Source organism: Microtus ochrogaster, chromosome 21, assembly GCF_000317375.1.
Source record: "Microtus ochrogaster isolate Prairie Vole_2 chromosome 21, MicOch1.0, whole genome shotgun sequence".
NCBI classification, from domain to species: Eukaryota; Metazoa; Chordata; class Mammalia; order Rodentia; family Cricetidae; genus Microtus; species Microtus ochrogaster.
In genome coordinates this window covers 13638114-13659766 of record NC_022022.1, presented here as the reverse complement: position 1 = coordinate 13659766, position 21653 = coordinate 13638114, and the positions used below count along the sequence as shown (strand labels likewise).

At 43.2% G+C, this 21653-nt stretch overlaps 1 protein-coding gene across 3 annotated transcripts in view; it reads left to right on the top strand.

The window, feature by feature from the left end:
• The window catches only part of Cdc14a (cell division cycle 14A), a 149891-nt gene that overhangs the window by 123252 nt on the left and 4986 nt on the right, over nucleotides 1-21653 (top strand). The window contains exons 12-15 of one of the 3 annotated variants that reach the window (XM_013349943.2): nucleotides 1551-1663; nucleotides 2884-2931; nucleotides 5220-5342; nucleotides 6015-6363. In XM_013349943.2, the coding sequence (XP_013205397.1) occupies nucleotides 1551-1663; nucleotides 2884-2931; nucleotides 5220-5342; nucleotides 6015-6363 (633 nt within the window). Of the gene's footprint in view, nucleotides 1-1550; nucleotides 1664-2883; nucleotides 2932-5219; nucleotides 5343-6014; nucleotides 6763-21653 lie in introns of those variants that run through there. The other 2 variants (XM_005357183.3, XM_026784113.1) reach the window with 2 other exon arrangements.

Below are 21653 nucleotides of genomic sequence, written 5' to 3'. Positions count from 1 at the left end.
CCTGTAGCTCATTGTCCGGTGTCAAAGGACTTCAATGGTTCCACCCTTTTGCTGTGCTGGCCGCAGTGCTACCTTCCTCTTCCTTCTAAGAGAAGACACAATGTTCTCCTCCAGGGAGTGTGAGCTGGGACTATATATGTATTGCTCTCTTCTTTAGGAGTGAGACTTCAGTAAGGTAAAGGAATAAAGTAAAAACAACATATTAAATGTAGATAGCTAGGTGGGTGACAGTTTGTTATAGTATTATTTTATGTTTTTGAAACCTGTCATAGTTTGGATCAGGCCTCAGTGCTGAGGCAGGAGAATCAGGAGCCTGAGCTAATGAGGCCCTGTCTCAAAAAAAAAAAAAAAAAAAAAGACGAAATCAAACAACAACAACAAAAATTTAGCATTTTAAAATCTGCTACTTTGTAAAGAAAAAACCCATATGTAATTATTCTCTTAAGTATTCTGTTCATTTTATTTAGCTGTATATCTTTTAAAATTAGTTTTACTTTTAGGTATTATATAAACATGACTTAAAACATGAAAATAAAATACTAGAAGAAAAAAATATCCTATTTCACTTTCCCCCCAGACCTCTAAGTAGGCCACGATGCCTGTTTCACTGTTAATTTTCTAAATATGAAAATGCATTAAAAATTTTTAATTTAAAAAAAAATTAAAATAAAAAGTCTTTCTTCTACCTCCTGGTTGTGGTAGATGGGAGCTAGCTCTCCTGTCTTCCCTCAGGGCTCCTTTTTTTTTTTTAAATATTTATTTATTTATTTATTTATTTATTTATTATGTATACAATATTCTGTCTGTGTGTAAGCCTGAAGGCCAGAAGAGGGCACCAGACCTCTTTACAGATGGTTGTGAGCCACCATGTGGTTGCTGGGAATTGAACTCAGGACCTTTGGAAGAACAGGCAATGCTCTTAACCACTGAGCCATCACTCCAGCCCCCCCTCAGGGCTCCTTTTGAGTTACCACAGAGAAACACTAGCCAGCCACTTCTTTTCAAACTGAGGAACTGCAGCAGGAGACATACTTCCCTGGTTGAGAGTCGTTGGCCCTTTAACTCCCAAGAGTCCCTGAGTGCTTCCCGGAAAGTGAACTCATGCAGAAAGGGTCTGTGTAGATAGATGTCTGCAGCTATTTTACCTTGCATGCTTGTAAATCCGTTATGGATTTTGCAACAGTGGCGCCTGTAGTATCTGGAAACATTGATGATGGGTTTGTAGATTGAGGTGTGCCAGGCTGTCTTCCAAAGCCCAGTGTGTTCACACGAGAGTTTCCGCTTTTGAGCCATTGTCCTAGACAGGTTTTAGACACTCCAGTATCCAGCCCCATGCTCCTTCGATTTGGAATTTTTCCCATATACTTAGATGCTGAGTGTTCTGTAGTGTGTGCTTACTGCTGGGTTCCTAACACATTTAAATGGCTTAATCTACAGAATGACCATTTACACGTTATCTGTAACTGAAGATGATCTGTGCTCTATTAAGAAAGCGGTATAAAGCTAAACTGTGTGTAATGACCTTCCTATGGGACTTGCCTGTCTTTCAGAGTAATTTTGAAGATGAAGATGTGGAAATGAAAAATAACGTCACCCAGGGAGACAAACTACGTGCCTTAAAAAGCCAGAGGCAGCCTCGCTCCTCGCCGTCCTGTGCATTTAGGTAGCCCCGGCTCAAACCTTTCGGTTCATAGTGTACTTCCGTTGTGGGTAAAACATTTCACCTTCACTTCAGAATACTGTTTTTACAAATCCCGAGCGTTCCTGTGTTTTCTTTTCACCCTCATCGCCGGCTGTTGTGTGTTTCATCGCTGTGGGGAGTAGCTAAAATTGAAATGCTTCTGGAAACAGGTGTGACGCCGCTGTTTCTGGAATTCTGCCTCGACTTGCCGAGCAGTTATTTTAGACCAGCAGTAATTTCTGTTGTGAATTCTACTCCGAGATTCCCAGGCGCGGTGGTGGCAGGTCCTCACCAGTGTGCCAAGGGTGTGGATCGGAGCCAGCCCGTAAAGTGGAGTAGGTTGTGCCAAGTTTTGGCATATCCCTCTACTTGACTTCACCTTCAATTTTTGAGATTTGGATAAGCAATTCCTCCATGTGTCTGAGAAGTTGTAAGCCATCTTGAATCTGAAGTGTGAAATCAGTCTACTAAATCAGATCTGGGAGTGGTCTTCTGACCACAGAACAGTTGAGACCTTGTGTTAAAAAGAAAGAAATCTTACAGAAGGAAGGGTTATTACATTGGGACAGCAGTTCTCTACCTGGGGGTCGTGACCCCTCTTGGGATCAAATGACCCTTTCACAGGGGGTCACATATGAGCTCCCCTGCATGTCAGATGTTTGCATTATGATTCATGACACAATTATAGTTATGAAGTGGCAATGAAATATTTTCTGGTGGGGGGGTCACCACACTATTACGAACTGTAATTATAAGGTTGCAGCATCAGGAAGGTTGAGAATCACTTTATTGGAAGAAAGTATATACGCAAATACATATGCATTCAGGACCAACCCTTCCTGTACAGATCTCGGAAGCCATGTTTAGATTTAAATTCTCTGATATTTTCTCAGGGGGTAGACTTCAGTTTCCGCAATAACACTATGGCACCATCAGGAAACACTTCTCTACCGAGCAGTTACCCTGCCCTCCCTTTTTGTGAAAAAGCAAGATGCTCTAACATCATGGTGAAATAACACTTGCATTACCTGCCGGCGGGAGGGTTCGTTTTGTAAAGTGTATGGAGGCCGATACCCACCGGTGTGGTGTTTCTCTCTTGATGGTTTGGTATCTTCATGTCTCTGCCTCAGATGCCGTAGGGTGGTATTTGTTTAGCTGTGTGCACCCGGTCACACCTGAGTTCTTGTCTTTAATTTCTGCAGGTCAGATGATATGAAAGGACATCAAAGAGCAATGTCCCAGACTTTCAGGTATTGTTAACAGATATGCAAATATCTAGCTGTTGTAAATATGTATGGCTTTTTAAGACATTTTTTTCCAAGCATCAAACCCCATGAAAATAGACATAACTATACAGCTTTTTTCTGTCCATTTATTTATTTTAGTAGTTGGAATAAAACTCCACCCTTTCATTGAGCAACACCTTTAACCTGTCTTACAGTTTTTCAAATCGTCTTTTCTCCTGATTGTAAAACAAGCTTCTTTTTTTTGTGTGTGTGTGTGTGTGTGTGTGTGTGTTGTCGTTTTTGTTTTTGAGATCAGTTCTCTTTACATAGCTCTTTGGCTAACCTGGAACTCACTACGTTGACCAGGCTGGCCTTGAACTCACAGAGATCAACCTGCCTCTGCCTCCTAAGTGTCAGCACTAAAACCATGCCTGGCTTAAACTTAATTTTAAAATGATTTATTTGTTTTTATTTTATGTGTAAAAATGTTTGGTTGCATGCATGTATATGCACCTTGTGTGTGTGTCTGGTGCCTGCCTTCAGAAGAAGGTACTAGACCCTCCTGGAACTGGAGTTACAGACGTTGTGATCTGCCATGTGGGTGCTGAGTCCCAAACCTGGTTCCCCTGCAGGAACAGTAAGAATCACTGAGCCTCTCCCTAGCTCTGAAACTAGCTTCATTTTTAATGTTTACTATTGAAAGGGCATTTCCTCCCCCGCCTTCAGGTTGGACGCTGGTGGTCATGACTTTTACACTCTGAGCTCCCAGCCCCTTCTGGTCTTCAGTTAACTCCAATGTGCTCTGTGACTTTCTTCTTTTCAACCCAGGGATAGATTCTGGTCTCCTCCCGTTTTTAGCTCTCTGTACGCTACTTTTGTGTGCATTTCTGCATCGCTGTGTAGGTTTTTTTTTTTTTTTTAACTCTTTCATCCATAAGAGGAGGAGATATTAGTGCTTCTCTCTTGAAAAAAAGTCTCCGACCCTCCTAGAGTTATACCCCGACACCGGTATTGCCAGGGACCATTGTGGCACCTGGCAAGAACACTGGATGTGATTGGTCAGTATTGTTGATAAAGTGGGACAGAGACTCAGCCATTTTCTCCTTAGGATTTCATTCTAACCTATATTGTTGACTGGGTGGTTCTGCTCGGCCCAGGCTTCTTCAAAGGCCCGAGTCATTTCCTGGCATAACCTTTTCACTTTTGTTTGAGGGGGAAAGATGGCATCAGCAGTGCTTAGGAGGGCGGGTAGTGAAGGGACGTTGAGGCAGAGAAGGAAGCACAGTCCAGTTTCATCACAGGGATATCTAGGACAAAAGGTATTTGGCATTAGAGTTGTGGCTGAGCTCTGGTTTGCTCTAGAGGAGTCACTTTCCCCTTTGTGCCCACCGGGAACTTGGTTATAGATCCCCTGATGAGCCCTTGGGAGTGGGAAGGAGAGACAAATAAGGCTTTGCCCTCGGGGAGTTTGCATTGAGTGATGGAAATAGGCAAAACTGAGCTGCTGAGGGATAGCATACGAGCCGTGGTTTACTGAGAGTGTGCTCGTTGAAGCAGACTGCTGATCCTGCTGGGGAATTCACTCAAGCCTTGCTGGGGGAGGTAATAACCAAATAGACCATTCAAGGGCAGGTGGTAAGAGTGAGCTGGGGGGAGGGAGTTGAAGACCAGAGGTGAGGACAGGCAAGGACAGAGGATGCCCTGCAGGAGAAATGGGGAGAGTACAGTGTGGTCAGGAACCCCACAGCTAGGTGAGCATGTCTAGTCGACCTCCCTATTTGTTTGACGTGACAAAGACGCTGGATGCAGTCGCCCAGAGATGATAAGTGGCATTGCCCCTTACCTGTGTATGGAGACAGGTGAGAACCAACTAAAACGGATAGGGATGTTTGCGGTCATGACGCCCTTGACTATGTGGGTTTCGTCTTGTGGGGCTAATAGGACCCATGTGGAGAAGCAAATGCCAGATTTTAGAGGTTTCCACAAGCCACGCCTTTAATTAGGCTTTGTGGACCTGGGAGAGAGGTTAGATGGTTTGAATAGCGAAGGAACAGAAGGTGATGGTTTAGATTTCATCAGAGGGGATTTACGGTCTGAGAGGAAAGTGTGAGAAATATTGACGGCCTCATACTCTGTAGGGCAGTCACCAACTGGAAGGGAAGGAGTGGATTTGTGTAGGACTTTCTTACCATTTGTGGTGCCTTTTGGGGCACTGAGCTTTCTTAACTTCTTTTGTTATAGTTCATTGGGGAGTATTTTAGGTAGCACAACGGCGGCGGTGTGACACTCTGTCCTCTTTTCCTCCTCCAAAGATTAAGTTCCTCCCCACAACCATCTGTGTCTACTGTGAAGACCCCCAAGGTGTGTTTGTCGCCTTCAGCAACAGCCAAAAGGATAAACAGAGGCTCTTTGTCTTCGGGTGCAAATATGAGAAGGTAATTTTCCTCTACCTCTTCCAGGACTCCAGCCTGGGGTAAGAAAGGCCTACCACAGGCAAGAACTATGGCCGCAGGTCTACGAGGAGGGGCTGGGAAGAAGTGGAGAAACGCCAAGGAGCCCTCTATTTTTTCTGGGGCTTCTGGTCCTTCCTCCCTGACAGGGTGAGGCTTCAGAGGGGATGGGTAGGTGTGCACTGGTCTTCTAGAGCTCTTCACTTTGCTACATGTGATGTAGATTAGTCAGCCATACTAATGATTGACAGAGCTGTTGGTCATCCAGTGTGTAGAGACAGCGGGCACCAACTCAGATGGGTAGAGATGCTGGATGCCACCCTATGCTAGAAAATGTCTGGGTTAAATCGTGGCCTTAAGTCATCTTCCAGACTCTGCGTATGGTTACTCTTTCTGTCTGGCAGATACAGTTCTCAAATATTCGATTTTAAGACCCACCAGTGCTTAAGCCAGTTTCTTGGGTCTTGGTTAATTGCTTCTGACCAAGAAACTTGGCATGAATGAATAAGGCCACAAGTGATGTCACCAAGAGTGATGATATTATTTAGTCATCTGTGTGGATCAGAACCATCCTCTTTGATAGCCCATGATGCTGTCTTCATATGTGAGTAGACATTGTCTGTTTTTTTTCCCTCCCCTCCCGTGTTTCTCCCCCAGCTTCTCTATAAACTCCCGGCTAGCCAGTTCTCTAGGGAACTTGAATGCCACGACCGATGACCCTGAGAACAAAAAGACAGCCTCACCCACCAAGGCAGCCTTCATAACCAGCCCGTTTACCAGCTTCTTGAATGGCAGCTCCCAGCCACCTGGCAGAAATTACCCCGAGCTCAACAACAACCAGTACACCAGAAGCAGCAACAGCAGCAGCAGCGGTCTTGGGGGCAACCTGAACAGCTCCCCAGGCCCCCTGAGCGCCAAGCCTGAGGAGCACACTCCCATCCATAGACCCTCCTTCTCCGGGGGGCTCTCTTCCTCCTCAGTGAGATTCCTGAGCCGTTCTATCCCCGTAAGTTCACAGACACCACCTCTTGGTCCTCAGAACCCTGAATGCAACTTCTGTGCCTTGCCTTCCCAGCCGAGGCTGCCACCAAAGAAATTTAATAGTGCCGAGGAGGCCTTCTGATCGACGCCTTTCCTCTCTGTTGTGCAACTGCCCATGCGCTACATTCTGCTGGCTCCTCTTCGAGTAAATGCCGAGTTTCAACCGGGTTTTCCTCCTTTCTTCTTTTTCTTCCTCTCCCCGGTGAGGTGGGTTTTTCTTTAAAAAGGGAGAGAGCTTTCGTTCCATGGGTCCCGGACACCAAAGGCTTTGCTACTTTTCGGTTCCGTTTCCCAAGCATTCTGAGTGTCTGGTACCAGGCAAAGGCGCTCGATCCATGGCGTTGGTTTTGCTCAGGTGATGTGTTGAGAATGCTTCCCTACTCCCCAAGGTCAGGATTTGGGGCATGCAGGAACTCTGTCTCCCCACAGCTGAGCACCAGGCCTCCTGCAGGGAACTGACTCACAGTTCTTTGAAGTGGCAAATGAAGGTGCTCATAAGAGGTCAGAGAGAGGTGGATGGCAACCTGGACAGCCAAGGTTGGAGCAGGTAGTCTCTAGGAAGACATTTAAAATTAGCTACCTCTCTTCTAGAGGCAAGTGAGCACTGCAAATGATTTTTTTTGTGTGTATGTGCCAGAGATCTTTATTTAGACACCAGATTCCCTTTTTACTAGCACCATTGGACTGAAAAAAACTTTTGGTCAAGTCTTTAAAAATTTAATAATTTGATGATTGTGTCAAGAGGTGTTTATCCATAGGATGTGAATTTAATTTGGAGAGGGGCAAAGGGCTATACCCAACAAAAGGAGAAGGTTGGGTCTGTTGGTTGCACTCTGGGCAGGAGCGAGCCTGGTTCCCTGGGAAGGCTCTGTCTGCGTTCTGCTATGCACCTGCTCTTTAGTCGTTTGTTCAGCCAATCAGCAGGGTTGAAGAGGAGAGGAAGAAAAGGGCTGCCGAGTGGCCCACTCAGCAAAACCCAGCATCTGTGGTTTTATGCTGGGACCCAGTTTCCTTAGCCTGTATGAGGTTGTTCCCTACGATGAGAACTGAGTGATGCAGTGTGTGTGTGTGTGTGTGTGCGCGCGCACGCTTTCATGTATAGGTTCTCTGGATTCATCTTTCTTACAAGCTTCCTTTCAAAAGTTGTTTTTTTCTACGTTCCATATGCAATTCTCGCATGTATAAATTTCCATGTCTGATTTTTATTTCTATGAAAAATTTCACCATTATCTAAAAATTTTAACCTTTACGTTTATTTTTATGTGTACAAACACATTTCCTCTATGTATATGTGTATGTATGTGCACCATGTGCATGTAGTGCCTGCAGAGGCCAGAAGAGGGCGTCTCATCATCATCATTTTAGATTCTGTTATAGATCAGGGTTCCAATTAGCTATCTACTCGCTCTTTGACCTGATTCTGATCTGATTTATATACACTGAGATTTGTGTCATAAATATGGAAATCCAGGGGTCGGGGTAGGGCTGGGTGGAGGTAGGGGTTGCAGGCTGGGTACTAGCTATGAAAGGACAGAGTATTTACACTTTCACCCTGTGTCCACACATCTTGTACTTGACAGAATGAACTGGGTTCTGCCAATGTTTTTACACATTGTTTTGTAGATCAGCCTCTTTTTTAGAACTGACTGCAGATCTTTGTATTTCCAGGAAAAGTGTTATATAAATAATTATACAAACAGCTCATAGATTACACTGCTAAAAGGCTTGTGCCATCCACTCTTAAAGTTCGATGCCAGAAGCATCAGTGCATTGACAGTCTTATATTCTGTGCTCCCTAGTTAGTAGGGAGAAGTGGGCTACCCATTCTCCTCTGCTAACTGGAGCCTGGGGGAAGGGGTGGGGTTCTTTACACAACACTGATTCCTCCTGCACCCCATGATGTCTCCCCAAGTGAGCTTTGGCCTCATTCCACACTTAGCTGCTTCTTTTTCCCTTCCTCCTCCTCCACATCCTGCTTTTTGGCTGGAATACGGTGACTTTCCAGTAATTATAAAATATAGGCAACTGAGTTGCCACTACCCCTGCTTCTTCCTTTGTTGCTGCATTGTAAAGAAAGGCATTTATGATCAAAATCGGCAGTATGGCTGCCCTTTCCTCCCCCTCAACCCGAGAGGAAAGAAGAAGCAAGCAGGCCCCCTGCATAGACCTCCCTTCCTTTATCTTCTGTGAACCCCTGTACGTGAAGGCTTAAGTCCGCCCTTCATGACTAGCTGGTAGCAAGTCAAAGGAACATGGAGGGTCCCATTTCATGCCGTGATAAGGAGGGGCTCGGAACTGCCCTCCTTCAGGGTGCGCGGCGAAGCTTTTCTGTGGGACTGGCCTTTTGCCAGTCGGTGCGGAAGCTCAAGCAGTGCAGGACCCAAGAACAAGGAAGACAGACTCACTCAACACAAGTGTTTTAGGGGACATCAAGCACTTGCCTCTGCAAACACAAGGGCCTGAGTTCAAATCCCTGGAGCCCATGTACGGCTGGACCACAGTGCACGTCTGTAACCTCAGTGCTCCTGTGGTGAGATGGAGACCGACAGGAGAATTTCCAGAAGCTTGCAGGCTAGCTAGCCTGGCCTCCACATCCCAGTGACATATGACAAAGAGGCTCTGTCCCGAAATAAAGTGGAAGGTCAGGACAACACCCACGGTTGTCCCCTGACTTCCACGCACACACCGTGGCATGCACACCCCACCCCACCACACACAGCCCACTTGAAACTTCTTCGGTAAGAAAATGGAGTCTGTGTGGTAGTCGCCTCCCTGTACCTTTAAGAAAGACCCAGAAATTCTTGGGGGATGGGTGTTTAGAGGGAGTCTAATATTTTAAAGGCTACAATTAGCATCTCTTTTGAAAGCTGCAATTGCTCTCTCACTTTTTTTTGCTGCAGCTCAGCCCCCAGAAAAATGTAAAAATGATTTCCTTGTTCTGTCATTAAAATTCTTTAACACGGAAAACAGGAATAAATGTTAAGGCACCCTTGTGGTTGTGGTGGAATGCTGAGAGGTAGTCAGATTTCAGTTTTATTATCTTGACCTCTTGGATTTGTCTTGTCTCTTACCGTCCAGTGCAGAAGCACACGGCTTCCCGTTTGGTGACTTCCTTACTGCAGAAATCAGTTTGATTCCTGACTGAGAAGTTTTCGAGTGCTTTGAGGAATGGGGGGGCATGTGACGAGGGTGTGGGTGGGGTGGAAGTGTTTCATTAAGTTGAAATTGCTTGTGGTATCTGTCTTGAAGATTTGCGTGGTTATGTTTTTAATGACACTTTTCACTGAACTGCTGTTCGTCACCCTGTCCTTACCTGACCCCCCAAGCCTGTGTTCCGGCATGATGTTTCCCCCTGTAAGCTGTCCTATATCCCACTTTGGTCCTCCATGTTGCACTTTTCAGGATGGTGGATTTGTCCTGTAGGCTCTAAGCACTGTGGGAGCGGAGATGGTGGTACCTTGATTTCCATGGTTACATGCCTGGGTCCTGTTATACAGTAGGCACTCAGCAGGCATAGATTGATTGGATAAAAGGGTGGCTTGATGGTCAAATGAATGAGTACGGTAAGAATGATTACTTCTGTTTTATGTATAGAAATCTCAAGGGGGCAGAGATATTAAATTTTTGCCCAATATTGTCCTGCAAAGAGACAATAGTATCATAATTTGAACCCAGGGCAGCTGAAATTCTCCAAACACAATATTTTGACGGCTTTATGCTGTGTATATACTGTTACAGGGGCATTAAAAAGCTAGAGCTTTCGATGATAGATAGTTAAACAACATTTCATTTTTCCCCCAATAGGCCAGGGAAACTGAGGAAAGGCTAGTGTTTTAGTCACTTGGGTTTGGGGGATGAATAGGAATCTGGGGGTGATCCTAGTGAAGGCAGGAAGGCGGGGAATGGCCGCTCTATGCAATGGGGAGAAGTGGGAACAAAGTCACACCTGACTCTTGTAGTTGAGTTCTTAGGTTCTGAAAAGAAGTTTACCTGGGTTCAAATTCTGTTTTGGACACCTTTTTCTTTAATGGAGGTATTCGGCAGCTCATTTAACTTCTCTGCGCCTCTAGGAAAAATTGTAATTATAATGATCAGGGGCAAATCAAATTTTCTTGCTTGTGTGAAGCTTGAACAATATTTCAGGACTGTTTAAGATAAGGAATATATAAGATTTTTGGTAAATTTTATATAAATATGTGGTTGGTGGTTTACAGGATGTTGGAGCTGATGTCACCATGTCCATTGTAGTAGTCAAATGGCTACAGTGTTTGAGAAAAATCCCACGAAGTGTCATGCAATTGCTTATCAATATTGCTTGGTGGTTGTCAGCTATTATCGCTAGTATTGCTGAGCATTCTCTGGACAGCTGCAGGCCCGCATGGCTGAAGACCAGGCTGGGAGGTTAAGTTTAAGCCAAACTGGGAAGTAGAAGTAGGGTAGGAGGTGTGGGGGCTTTCAAACAAGAAGGAATTGATGTTTCAGTTGTACAACTAATGCTTTTAAAGTATTTATTATATATTTTTTCTTTTGAGAGAGGTTTCTTTCACTGTATATCCTTGGCTGATCTGGAACTCGTTATGTAGACCAGGCTAGCCTGGGACTCATCTGTCTCTGCCTCCTGAATGCTGAGATTGATGGCATGTGCCACCATGTCCAGGTTAACTTTTCAGTATACAAAGTAATGGGTTTTGTTGTGACATTTGTATGTGTCTATTTCTGTACTTTGCTCACCTTCACACCCTCACCACGCCTCCTTGTTCCCCCTCCTTCCTTCCTCCGCTTTCCTTCTTCCTTTCGAGAGGATAAGATGTCCCTTATAGCCTCGTCAACTTTTGTTACTTTTTGTTTTCTTGATGACAGTCATTCTGACTGATGGCGTCTCAATGTAGTTTTGATTGTCATTTGCGTGATGACATATATTTCATGTATGTCTTGTCATTTTTTTGAGAAATGTCTGTATTGTTCATTTGTCCCTTTTCTTGATTGGATACTTTAGGCTTTTCTGGTTTGTCTTTTTTGTTGCATGTTTCTGGATATGGAACCCCTGTCAGATGTATAGCTGACAAAGATTTTCTCCCTTTCTGCAGGTTCTGTTTCTTTTTTCAGTGCAAAACTCTTTAGTTTCATGCAATTCCAATTGTCAATTTGCCTTTTCCCCTGAGCTATTCTTTTCAGAATGTCCTTGACTATGCCTGTGGAAAGATCTGATGGAGATGCTTTCCGCACCTGTGTGGAAGGGCGCTTCTCGTGGAATACCAGAGGCGAGGAGACCCGTCAGAGCCCTCTGTCATGCTTAATGCCTGTGTATGTATGGTATGTTTGTGTGGGCACACATGTGCCATAGCATTTGTGTGTGGAGGTCAGGGGACAACTCCACAAACTTGGGTCTCTCTTCCTTTCTGTGTGTCCTTGGGATTGAACTCAGGCCATCTCTCTTAGCCCTATATTTAGTAAATGAAAACTTAATCACCTCAAAAAAAATTAGAGTCCTTAACTAGGCACTTTTAATTTATTTATTTTATTTTATTTTTGGATTTTCAAGACAGGGTTTCTCCGTAGCTTTTGGTTCCTGTCCTGGAACTAGCTCTTGTAGACCAGGCTGGCCTCGAACTCACAGAGATCTGCCTGCCTCTGCCTCCCGAGTGCTGGGATTAAAGGCGTGCACCACCACCGACTAGGCACTTTTAAACATGATGTTCAAGCATGCAGCATTGTAAAATAGTGTGTATTGTTATTTTAAAGAATGTACATGTTCAGTCACAAGATTTCAAGAAATTGTCCTTTTCTGATTGGGGCTTCACATATTGCCGCTTTGTGGGGAGATCCCTTCAGAACAAGAGGCTGAAGCAGTGGCTGTTGGACTCCTAAATTTGACAAGAGTGTTTGGTGAGATGCTTCCCTGCAATTAGATCTTCTGGAAGCTGTGTTGGGCATCACATACTGAAAAGTTTTTTGTTGATTTTTCTAAAATTGTGGCCTCCATTGAGTTTCTTAGTTGTCCACGCAAACGTTAATTGTCATGAGTCTCAGTAATACTGCCCTGGTGAAGGCTGTAGGTCCCATCAGTAATGGCACTCATTGTTTCTAGATCATTCCCGGTATTCTTGGTTCTGCTGTTTTCTTATTCCTTCTGCTGTGTTGACATCTTTTATGATTTTAACTCAGTCTCTTTTACTTTTAGCTCATATTTTAGAACTGGCAGATGTTTTCTATAATGAGCTGCTTGGTCTCCGCTGGATCTATGCATCTCTTTTGCCCTGCATTGTCCCCAAACGCTGTGGCCTTTTGCATTCTTCCTGCATGGTATTCTCATCCACTCTTGGCGTCAGGAAGATATTTCTCGAAGCCCTCTGCTCTCTTCACCAATTTTTCTTCTTTAAAGATGTCTGTTATCTTCCAGCTCCTCCCTCAACAAACTGAACTCACTCACGTGTTTTCCCTTTTAGCTTGTGCGTCTGTCAGTGAATATCTAGTACTTTGTTCTTATTGACATAAAGTCTTGGTTTTCTATACACGAGCATCAGTATTTATGTATTGTCCATACATATAAATTATCCTAATTTTAAACTTACTTCATATGGACATCTCATGAGGTTCTTGAATTTCAGGGTTTCTAATATGTTGCTCAGACACATAAAGTAATGAAAAGTTGACAAGCCTACTTGGTTTCAAGCTGGAAGGAAAATTGAAAGGAAATACACACTTCTGACTTTTCCTCAGTCACTGCCATTGCTGCCCCCTCACTCCCCCATCTCCTTCTTATCTTCCTCTTCCCCCCTCTCCTTACCCCTCCTCCCCCTCTTCTGCACTTCCACCCCCCATTTTTGACACAAGGTTTTACTATGTAGCCCAACCTAACCTCAAACTGTCACTTTTTCTGCCTCCCAAGTGGCAGGATGGCAGGCATGTGCCACCATGCCTGTTCCCATGGCTAGGGTCCACTCTTGTGTTGAGCTGGGTAGGGCTTTCCTTTGGTTGTGAACACTCTAGGTGAGCAAACTGAGTAGCCAGTGCACCATTAGATCCTTCTACGGTCTACCACCAGGCAGACTGTAGGTGTATTCTAGACATAATTGATACTTAAGTAAGGCTTGGAATAACATAAAAAATTGAATTCCAGACTTGTTCATAACAAGCTGGTGAAAATCTGAGTGATTAGCAAGTACGTTAAAGCATATTCATTGTTAATTTGGAACATTAGTGATGACAATGATCTACTGTTTATTGATTGATTCAGTGGCTGCTCCCAGTAAAAATCTCCTTCCTCTCAGTAGTGTATAAATGGGTTTCCCTAATTTCAGCTTGATTCCCTTTCTCTGTTTTGAAAATAATGACCCCATCTTCACTTTAAATGATATTTCGTCATTGAATCATTGTGAATCGTTTACTAAAATAATAAATGACAAAGCCAAAGTTGAAATTTATTAAATATTTTGAATTCATGTTTATTTAATGGAATGTTAGTGAATGTAATAGTGAAGATGATTCTAGATTTCTAAACTTCTATTGTCTTTAAATTGCTGTGATTATTTTTTCACCCCTCGTCTTTGTTCTGGCCTTGCTTTGGAGTGATGCATTGTCTTTCAGTGGAGAGACAGTGGTAATAGTAAGAACGTGAACTCCGTCTCTGCATTAAGTCATAGCTTTGGCATTTGCTCAACACTACTGCCCATTCGGTCCCCTCTCAAAGGACCCTGGCATTTTATTTGTGAAGGTATCCCATTGTTTCATGGCCAGCAAGGTGCAGGCGATGTCTTTAGGTTTGCATGCAGCTCTTTCTGTAGTGTTTGCAGATGTATCGAGCTGTAATTTCAGTCTCCGGTGCTAAACAATGCTTTACGATTAACTGTCTGGATAAAGCCTGCCAGCTATTCTCGTCTCTCCATTTGATAGCACTTTTCAAATACAAGATTTGCAGTAAGTGGCAAAGTTGATTTTTTTTTTTAAAGTATGGCGTTGAGGCGGTTTATATTCTCTTAATTGCTTTTAATATGAAACTTAAATTTATTACTCATTTTCCTCATCCTCTCTTTTTTTCTTTTTTCTACCTTGTAGTACTGAGGACTGTTTTAGAACCTGTCACACGCTGGGCAAATGCTCCGTCACCAAGTTAGTTATATCTTCAGCACTTTTTTGCTTTGTGTTTTTGGGAGCGGGTCTCACTAATTTGCCTGGGCTGCTCAGAGCTTGCTCTGTAGCTCAGGCAGCCCTTGCTTGAACTTGTGATCCTCTAGGTAGCTGGGATTAATGGTCTGGGCCCCCAAACCTGACTGTATCTTTTTCCTTGTATAATAACAACAATACTGTTAGGTTGCAGGAGCCAGGAATAAAAGAAAGTAAGTACTTTTCATATGTATATAAAGTTCAACCAATTAAAAATGTTCTGCCTAATGTATAGTATATATCTTCACTCCAGAGCTCAGTATTATTTCCCTGGAGCAGAGTCAGAGACACACATTGTTTTCTACCAGTCCCATACACGCATCTCCTGGCTCACCAGTCCCATACATGCATCTCCTGGCTCACCAGTCCCATACATGCATCTCCTGGCTCACCAGTCCCATACATGCATCTCCTGGCTCAATTCATCTTCAGGCTCCCATTCCTAGTCCTGTCACTGTGTTCCCACTGCCACGCACCACTTAAAATACCCACTTTCTAATTTAAGACTGTAGCACAATTAATAAAAACCCAGAGGCAGATATTGGGGTTCAAGCTGAAGAGCAGAAAAGCAAAACAGTCACGCCACCAGAGAAGTCTTACCTCTACCAAGACTGGGTGACCTGAGCCTCTGCCTCTTCCCATTTTATATTCACCTTTAGTGCTGGGATTAAAGGTGTGTGACTCCCTAGTACTAGGATTAAAGCTGTGAGCCACCAGCACCTGGATCCATTTCTGCATTGACTTTGTGTAGCCCAGGGTGGGACTGGACACACAGAGATCCACCTGCCTCTGTCTCCTGAGTCCTGGGATGAAAGGTGTGTGCCACCACTGCCTGGCCTCCAGTGGCTTAGTTTTGCTCTCTGCGTTTCAGGCAAGCTTTATTTATTAAAACATAAATAAAATATTACTGCGTAGGACTGTTTCAAAGCCCTGTAGGATGGAATGTATTGTAAGAAGACTTTTTTTCCTTTTGCTTTGAAATGTATTAGTTTCCAAACACATCCAGGCATAGACTTAGAACACTCATTGCTATTTGTTCTTCTTGTGTTCTGATGGCTTTATTTTGTTTGTTCGCTATGGAAAATTCTCTGCTATCATTTTTTAGATGTTACTTTTCTGCCTTCCCTTTGCTTCCTCCCTAAACCTTGGAGAGAGACAGATAAAACCTCCCATCCAGTGTGCAGCTACCAGCTGAAAGTACACAGCGTGCCGCAGCTACACAGAAGAAAATGAGTTTGGGATGTTTATGCGGAAGCCCGTCACTACAGCCTCAATATTTCCTACCTTCTGTTTAATATTTTTAATCCGGAGCCCAAACTAATACGGTGATTGAATTCCTCCTTTGGTTTCCAGGTACTAATTGTCTTTTACAGTGTGTGCTCTAGAGTGTATGCCTATTTATGGGGTGTGATGCAATGATTTCAATGGCCTCATCTTTTTTAACCTAGCATCTCTGATTCCTTTGTGATTGCAGTCACAAGCTATGGTTTTTTGTTCTCTCTCTATGATCTTGAGGTTCTCAGATGCTCAACCCTCTCCCTGATGCTTTGCATTTCTGCTCAGGAGACTTTGTCTTGGGTGTGACTTTGTCAGTTCTCAGTGTCACCTTCCTTCTGTGGTGTAGAATTCTAGTTGACAGGTTCACACTGACTGTGTGTGTGTGCGTGTATGTGTGTGTGTGTGTGTGTATCAAGTCAGAGGTTGATGTTTGGAGTCTTTGTCATTCTCCACCTTATCTTTTGAGGCAGAGGCTCTCACTGAGACCCTCCCTGATTTGACTGACCGGTCTGTAAGCTCCGGGGATCAGCCTGTGTCTGCCTCCCCAGTCCTTGGGTAGCAGGTATGCACCACTGTGCTCAGCTTCAGTGTGGGCACTGGGGGTCTGAGTTCAGATCTGATGTTTGTATGATAAGCACATTGCTATGGGAGCATTTTAAAAACTTGTCAGCTTTGCTTTTCCTTCATCTAATGAGTTTCGCATCTTATTTTGAAGTTCCATTTCATTTTTTAATTGACATATTAATTATGTCTATTTATGGCATTCAGTGTGATTATTTTTTTGGCATGCTGTGGTCATATTAGGGTGATTAGCATACTTACTACTTTGGCCATTTATCCTTTCTTGTGAATTCTGCTGATTTGTGGGGTCTTTTAGTGTAGAAACTGGTCCAAAGGATCCAGGCTCACGTCTTGGTGAGCTGGGCCCAGGCTTTCTTCTCAGGCATGGATGTAGTTCTGAATAAGCCCTGGTCTGTGGATGGTGGCCCGGGCTTCTCCCAGCACCCTTTCCCAGCTGGGAGAGCCTGAGTCAGCCTTGGCTTCATGCCTGGGGATTTTGGCCCATGTGTCCTTGAGAACAGAACAGCTGGCCACCTCTGTTTGTCTCCAACTCTGTAGTCAGTGGCCTACCACTGAGGCTTGGTTTGTTTCCAGGGCGCAAAGATGTTGATCTTGCTTTGCGCCCTGCAGGGGTTTTGCTTTCTTCCTTATATTTTACAAATATTTAATTTGTCCTTGGAGGGGTTTGTTTGGATTAAATGTCTGGTCCATCCTGACATTAAGCTTGCAACTTTCCATTGTAGGGCCTTTTGGAATTTATCCAATCAGCTATTAAAGACCACTGCCCTCTGCTTGTGAGCATTAATCTCCCGACTTTGTCAAGCAGTCCTCACATTCTTGGACGCCTCCTGCTTCTCCTACGTGCCATTTCTTATGTTCTGTGTCCCCAACCTAGTCAGCCTTCCTCCTTCCTACCATCCAGACTCTCCTGTGCAGCTTTCCTTGGCCACGCCTAACTATAGCAATCATGGCCTTTCCTGAAGTCATCCTGTTTTTCTCGTTTGTCTACATCATTCCTCTCTTGTATAGAGAGTTGCTTATCTCATGCTTGTAGACCCTGGATCCCTGCATCCAGCATCCCTACACCTAGCTCATGGATGTAGTACTGATTGGTAAACCTGAAGTGAGACAGACATATCAGGTAGAAAACATGACATCTGACTTTTGGGTATCTCATATCTAGCTTTGAGATATGTTTACCTATTTGTTGTTGGCTTATTTATTATATATTTTCATAATTTTGCATATTTCTTCCTTTCTTTCTTTCAGAAATTTTAAAATTCTCTTTCACGCCCCATTCCCTGACTCCTTTTTTCTATATTTAAGGCCTATTTTTATTGCAGCCCTCCTCTCATATACAGGAGGCGTTCACGTGGGATGTGTATACTGGCACAGATAGCACATTGTCACAAAGTCTTTGAGTCTGCCACAGCTGCCACTAGATCCCATCAGTTCTTCCCACGAAGTACCTGTTGTCCAGTGTCCTTCCATCCTTACCTCTACTATGAGAGTTGGTCTTCATGAACTATTATAGACCCTCTGTACTTTCTTCTGTCACAAGCAATTCTTGCCTCTAATTTTTCATATAATTTTTCAAATTAATAATTTCCATATTAATTTCTAAAACAGAGTTGATCAAGTTGTATTCATTTGGCATTGTTCAAGGGTTCTGTCTGTCTATAGAGATAAGTCTTGATCTCTTGGCTTGCTGGTCAAGGTTCCTTCCCATCATCCCTATGCCTTGTTGTCTGTGTCCTCTTCAGCGGCTGTACTCGGTGTCTTGGCATCCTTGAATCCATGCCCTGATTGGGCTTGGAGCTGAGGACATGACATTCACTCTGTGTTTGTTTGTTTTGTTTTGTTTTTCATTTCTGTGACTGGTTTTATAATTCCTGACCTGCTGGCACAAGTTCTTTTGATGGCACACCTGTGCCTGATCCAGGTAGAAAGGCTTTTTGCTTCTCAAGTCTCATAGAGTAGTTCACACACCTGTCACTCACAGTCACGTATCCAAGATTTTCTGTCCTCTGCTGGCTTTTGAACTGCTCAGTGCATCTTTGTTTCCCGAAGCTCCACAATATGGGGAGTGCCTAATCAGTTGTATCGAACTGAAAGTCGGGTGCTATCTGTGCTCATGCTAAAAAGCAGATGAGCCTAGAAGGTCACATACCCCTGTTAGCCTTGCTCGTGTGTGAAACACTAGTCAAAAGAAAACCAAGTTTTCAGTTTAACGTTAATATACAGTAATCTGGAAGCTGCCTATTTTTTTGGAGAAATATGGCTTTGCTAAGGTAGACAATAAATTTAAAACGAGCTTGCATAAATATAATTTTGGTGTTCGAATGAACTGAAAACACTCATGTCATGGTTGACTTAGTCAAGCAGGGTGTCAACAATCTGTCATCTAACAATTGAACTCTTTGTGATTGTTGAAAAGCCTATATTAAATTCTTCCAGAAAAGAAGACTCTATTAAAAGCCATGTAGGAAGGTAAAAGAATATTTTACATCATGTTTTAATTAGCCAGAATTATCACGTTACATCTTGGGGCTCTTGGAATACATAAAGGACACAAGGAAACTGTATATACCCTTTTCAAAGCCGATTTTATCACAGCAATTTAGGCTTTTTGTGTTGACATGGTGACCACAAAGCCTTCTCCAGTGGTATTTCGACTACAATCCCTGAAAAGTTTGCATTGCGTCGCTGGAAATGAGCTCTTTAAAGTGTGGAGAAACCACATTTGTGGAAATATGTATTGTGTGCACATTCTGTGTGTTAATTCTTAAGCAGTATAAAAAAGGCTCAAGCGATTATAGAGACATGAAAAGGATATAAGAGGGGAACATAAAGGGAGCTGTAGATTAAAATTCCCCTGGTGTTCACTTGTTCAATACTTTGTATGCAAGAGTATAAAATAAAACCCCCTATTACCAAATGTGTAGTTTTCTTAATTACCTAAAATGTTAAACTAAACTCCTTTCTTTGCTTTGTTTTTGGCTCTATAGTTGGAATTCATACTGGGGATAACAAACAGACTAGGTTTTTCTTTCTTGAGAGACTCGGGGAAATAGATAAATAGAAATTCAGAGTAGCAAAAGGGCCACACAGAAAGGCTCTGACTTTTCCCGGGAGCTAACCTTGAGAGCATTTGTAGAAACCACTGGAGCAGAAGATACCTCCTTACCTATCTACTGTCAAGGTGCTAATCTTCTGTCATTTTCTTATTTGTTGCTTTTGACAGCCAGCTTATGGCTGTATTTACTGTCTGTACTGTAAGTATATCTATAATTATGAGACATTTTTCTGCCACAGCTAAGTAGCTGGGTTGTTTAGGAAAGAAACGCCCCTCCAGAAGCGCTGAAACTTTAAAGTTATTATGTACATCTGCCAATCTGCCAAAACAGATTAGAAACGAATTCCCAGAACAGAACAAGCCGTCTTGATCTCTTTACCTAACACTTTGTTTTATATCAAACCTTCCCTACTTTCAGGGAATGAGACTCCTGGGGGGAAGCTTGTATTCTGACATAAAACACTTTGAGGCTGAAAATACCAAGCAATGAATTTTAACCTTATTTCCCAGGTCGAACATTGCCGCATTATTTTATGGTATCCATACTGGAACAATGCCGTGTATTATTCATAATAGACTTGATCTAGTCTGAGAGCCTCGTAGAACTTACTGATCAAATGAGCTCCAGATTAAATGTCAGTTATATAAAACACTTGTGAGCATAAAATAATTTTTATACTTCAGGTCTCATGACCACCTCCATTTTCTTCATCATTATCTTTATTTATTTATTTTTTAGACAATGGCATTGACACATGGAAGCATCAAAAACGCTGAGCAAACAGAATTAAACCATTATTTAGCCAGAATACTCCAAGTATTGATTTGCTTTTGAGATAGGGTCTCTCTGTGTTGTCCTGGCTGTTGTGGAACTCACTGTGTAGACCAGCCTTTCCTCTAATTCACGGAGATTCTCTTGCCTCTGCCTCCCTGATTCTGAGATTAAAGGCGTGGGCCACCACCATATCTGGCCATGGGAATGTTTTTATAATGATTCCTTTTTTATTCAGTTCTGATGAAAAAGAATTTCAAAACATACTATCTCTTTTAAGGTGATACATGTAATATCTGTTAATTCGTGTAACTGTGCTCTTATCAGGGTGAAAGCCTGCTAGCTGGAAGAGGTAGTGATCACAGGATAAATGTTTGCCAGGCTCCCAGGCTTCAGACTCCATCACGGACTAGTTGAGCAATCTGGGGCAAATAACTTCACTGCTCTGTGCCACACTTTCCTCATCTGGGAAACGGGCAGCATGAAGGATTTATTGAGTAAATACATCAAAGATGTCTAAACTGGGTCTGACGTATAGAAAGGTACTCAGTGAACATCTCAGAATAGATGGCCTGCCAAGTAATGTATCCAATTTATTAAGAACTCCGAATGGTTTCTTCTTCCTCTGGTTTAGTAAAGTTAATAGTAATTATAGTCTTTTTCAGATACAAAGTACATTTTTATTATAAAAATTAGAACTCTAATAGCTGGCTACTATCTTTGCTACATAATACTGGTTGAGCATCTCTCATCTGAAATGATTTTGAAATTTTATTTGCATACACACACATATCCATATCCATATTATGCTTACTGGGGTCCGCATATGACCGGATTATGTTTGCTCTACAGCTTACGGATATAGTGTGAAGGTAATATCGTGCACTTTTGATGTCGTTTCTTTGTTTCTTGTGCCTGTATGTTGACTTCCTCACCATATGAGGCCCCTGTGGAGTTGTTGCTTCTGTTTGGTAGTTGTAGATTTTGAAGTCTTTTGGAGTTTGGCTCGCACTTCTGCGCCATCCAGACAGTTGGAAGACATTCTGTACAGTTGGTTGTCCTTGCAGGTACCTGTACAAGAAGCCTGAAGTCATGCTTTGCTATGGTGTGCATTCAATTAAACTAGCAGCTGAGGCAGCTTTAGGCATCCATCATCTGTGCCGAGATCCCACTGCAGTGTATAGGAGGATTTTCTTCAAGGTCTCTGTGGAGCACGGGGGGGACCCCGAGAGCGCATGAACCTGATCTCATTCCGTAGGCACCCAGTGCTTTGGAATCTATTGTTTCCCGCCGTACACTGTTCCTCCTCTAGAGAAAAGGTCTTGGGAGCGTTAGCTGCGATTTCTTGAAGTCAGCATGTCTTGTAGACTCTGTCCGGTGTTTCTCGTTCCCCGTTAGTCTTTTT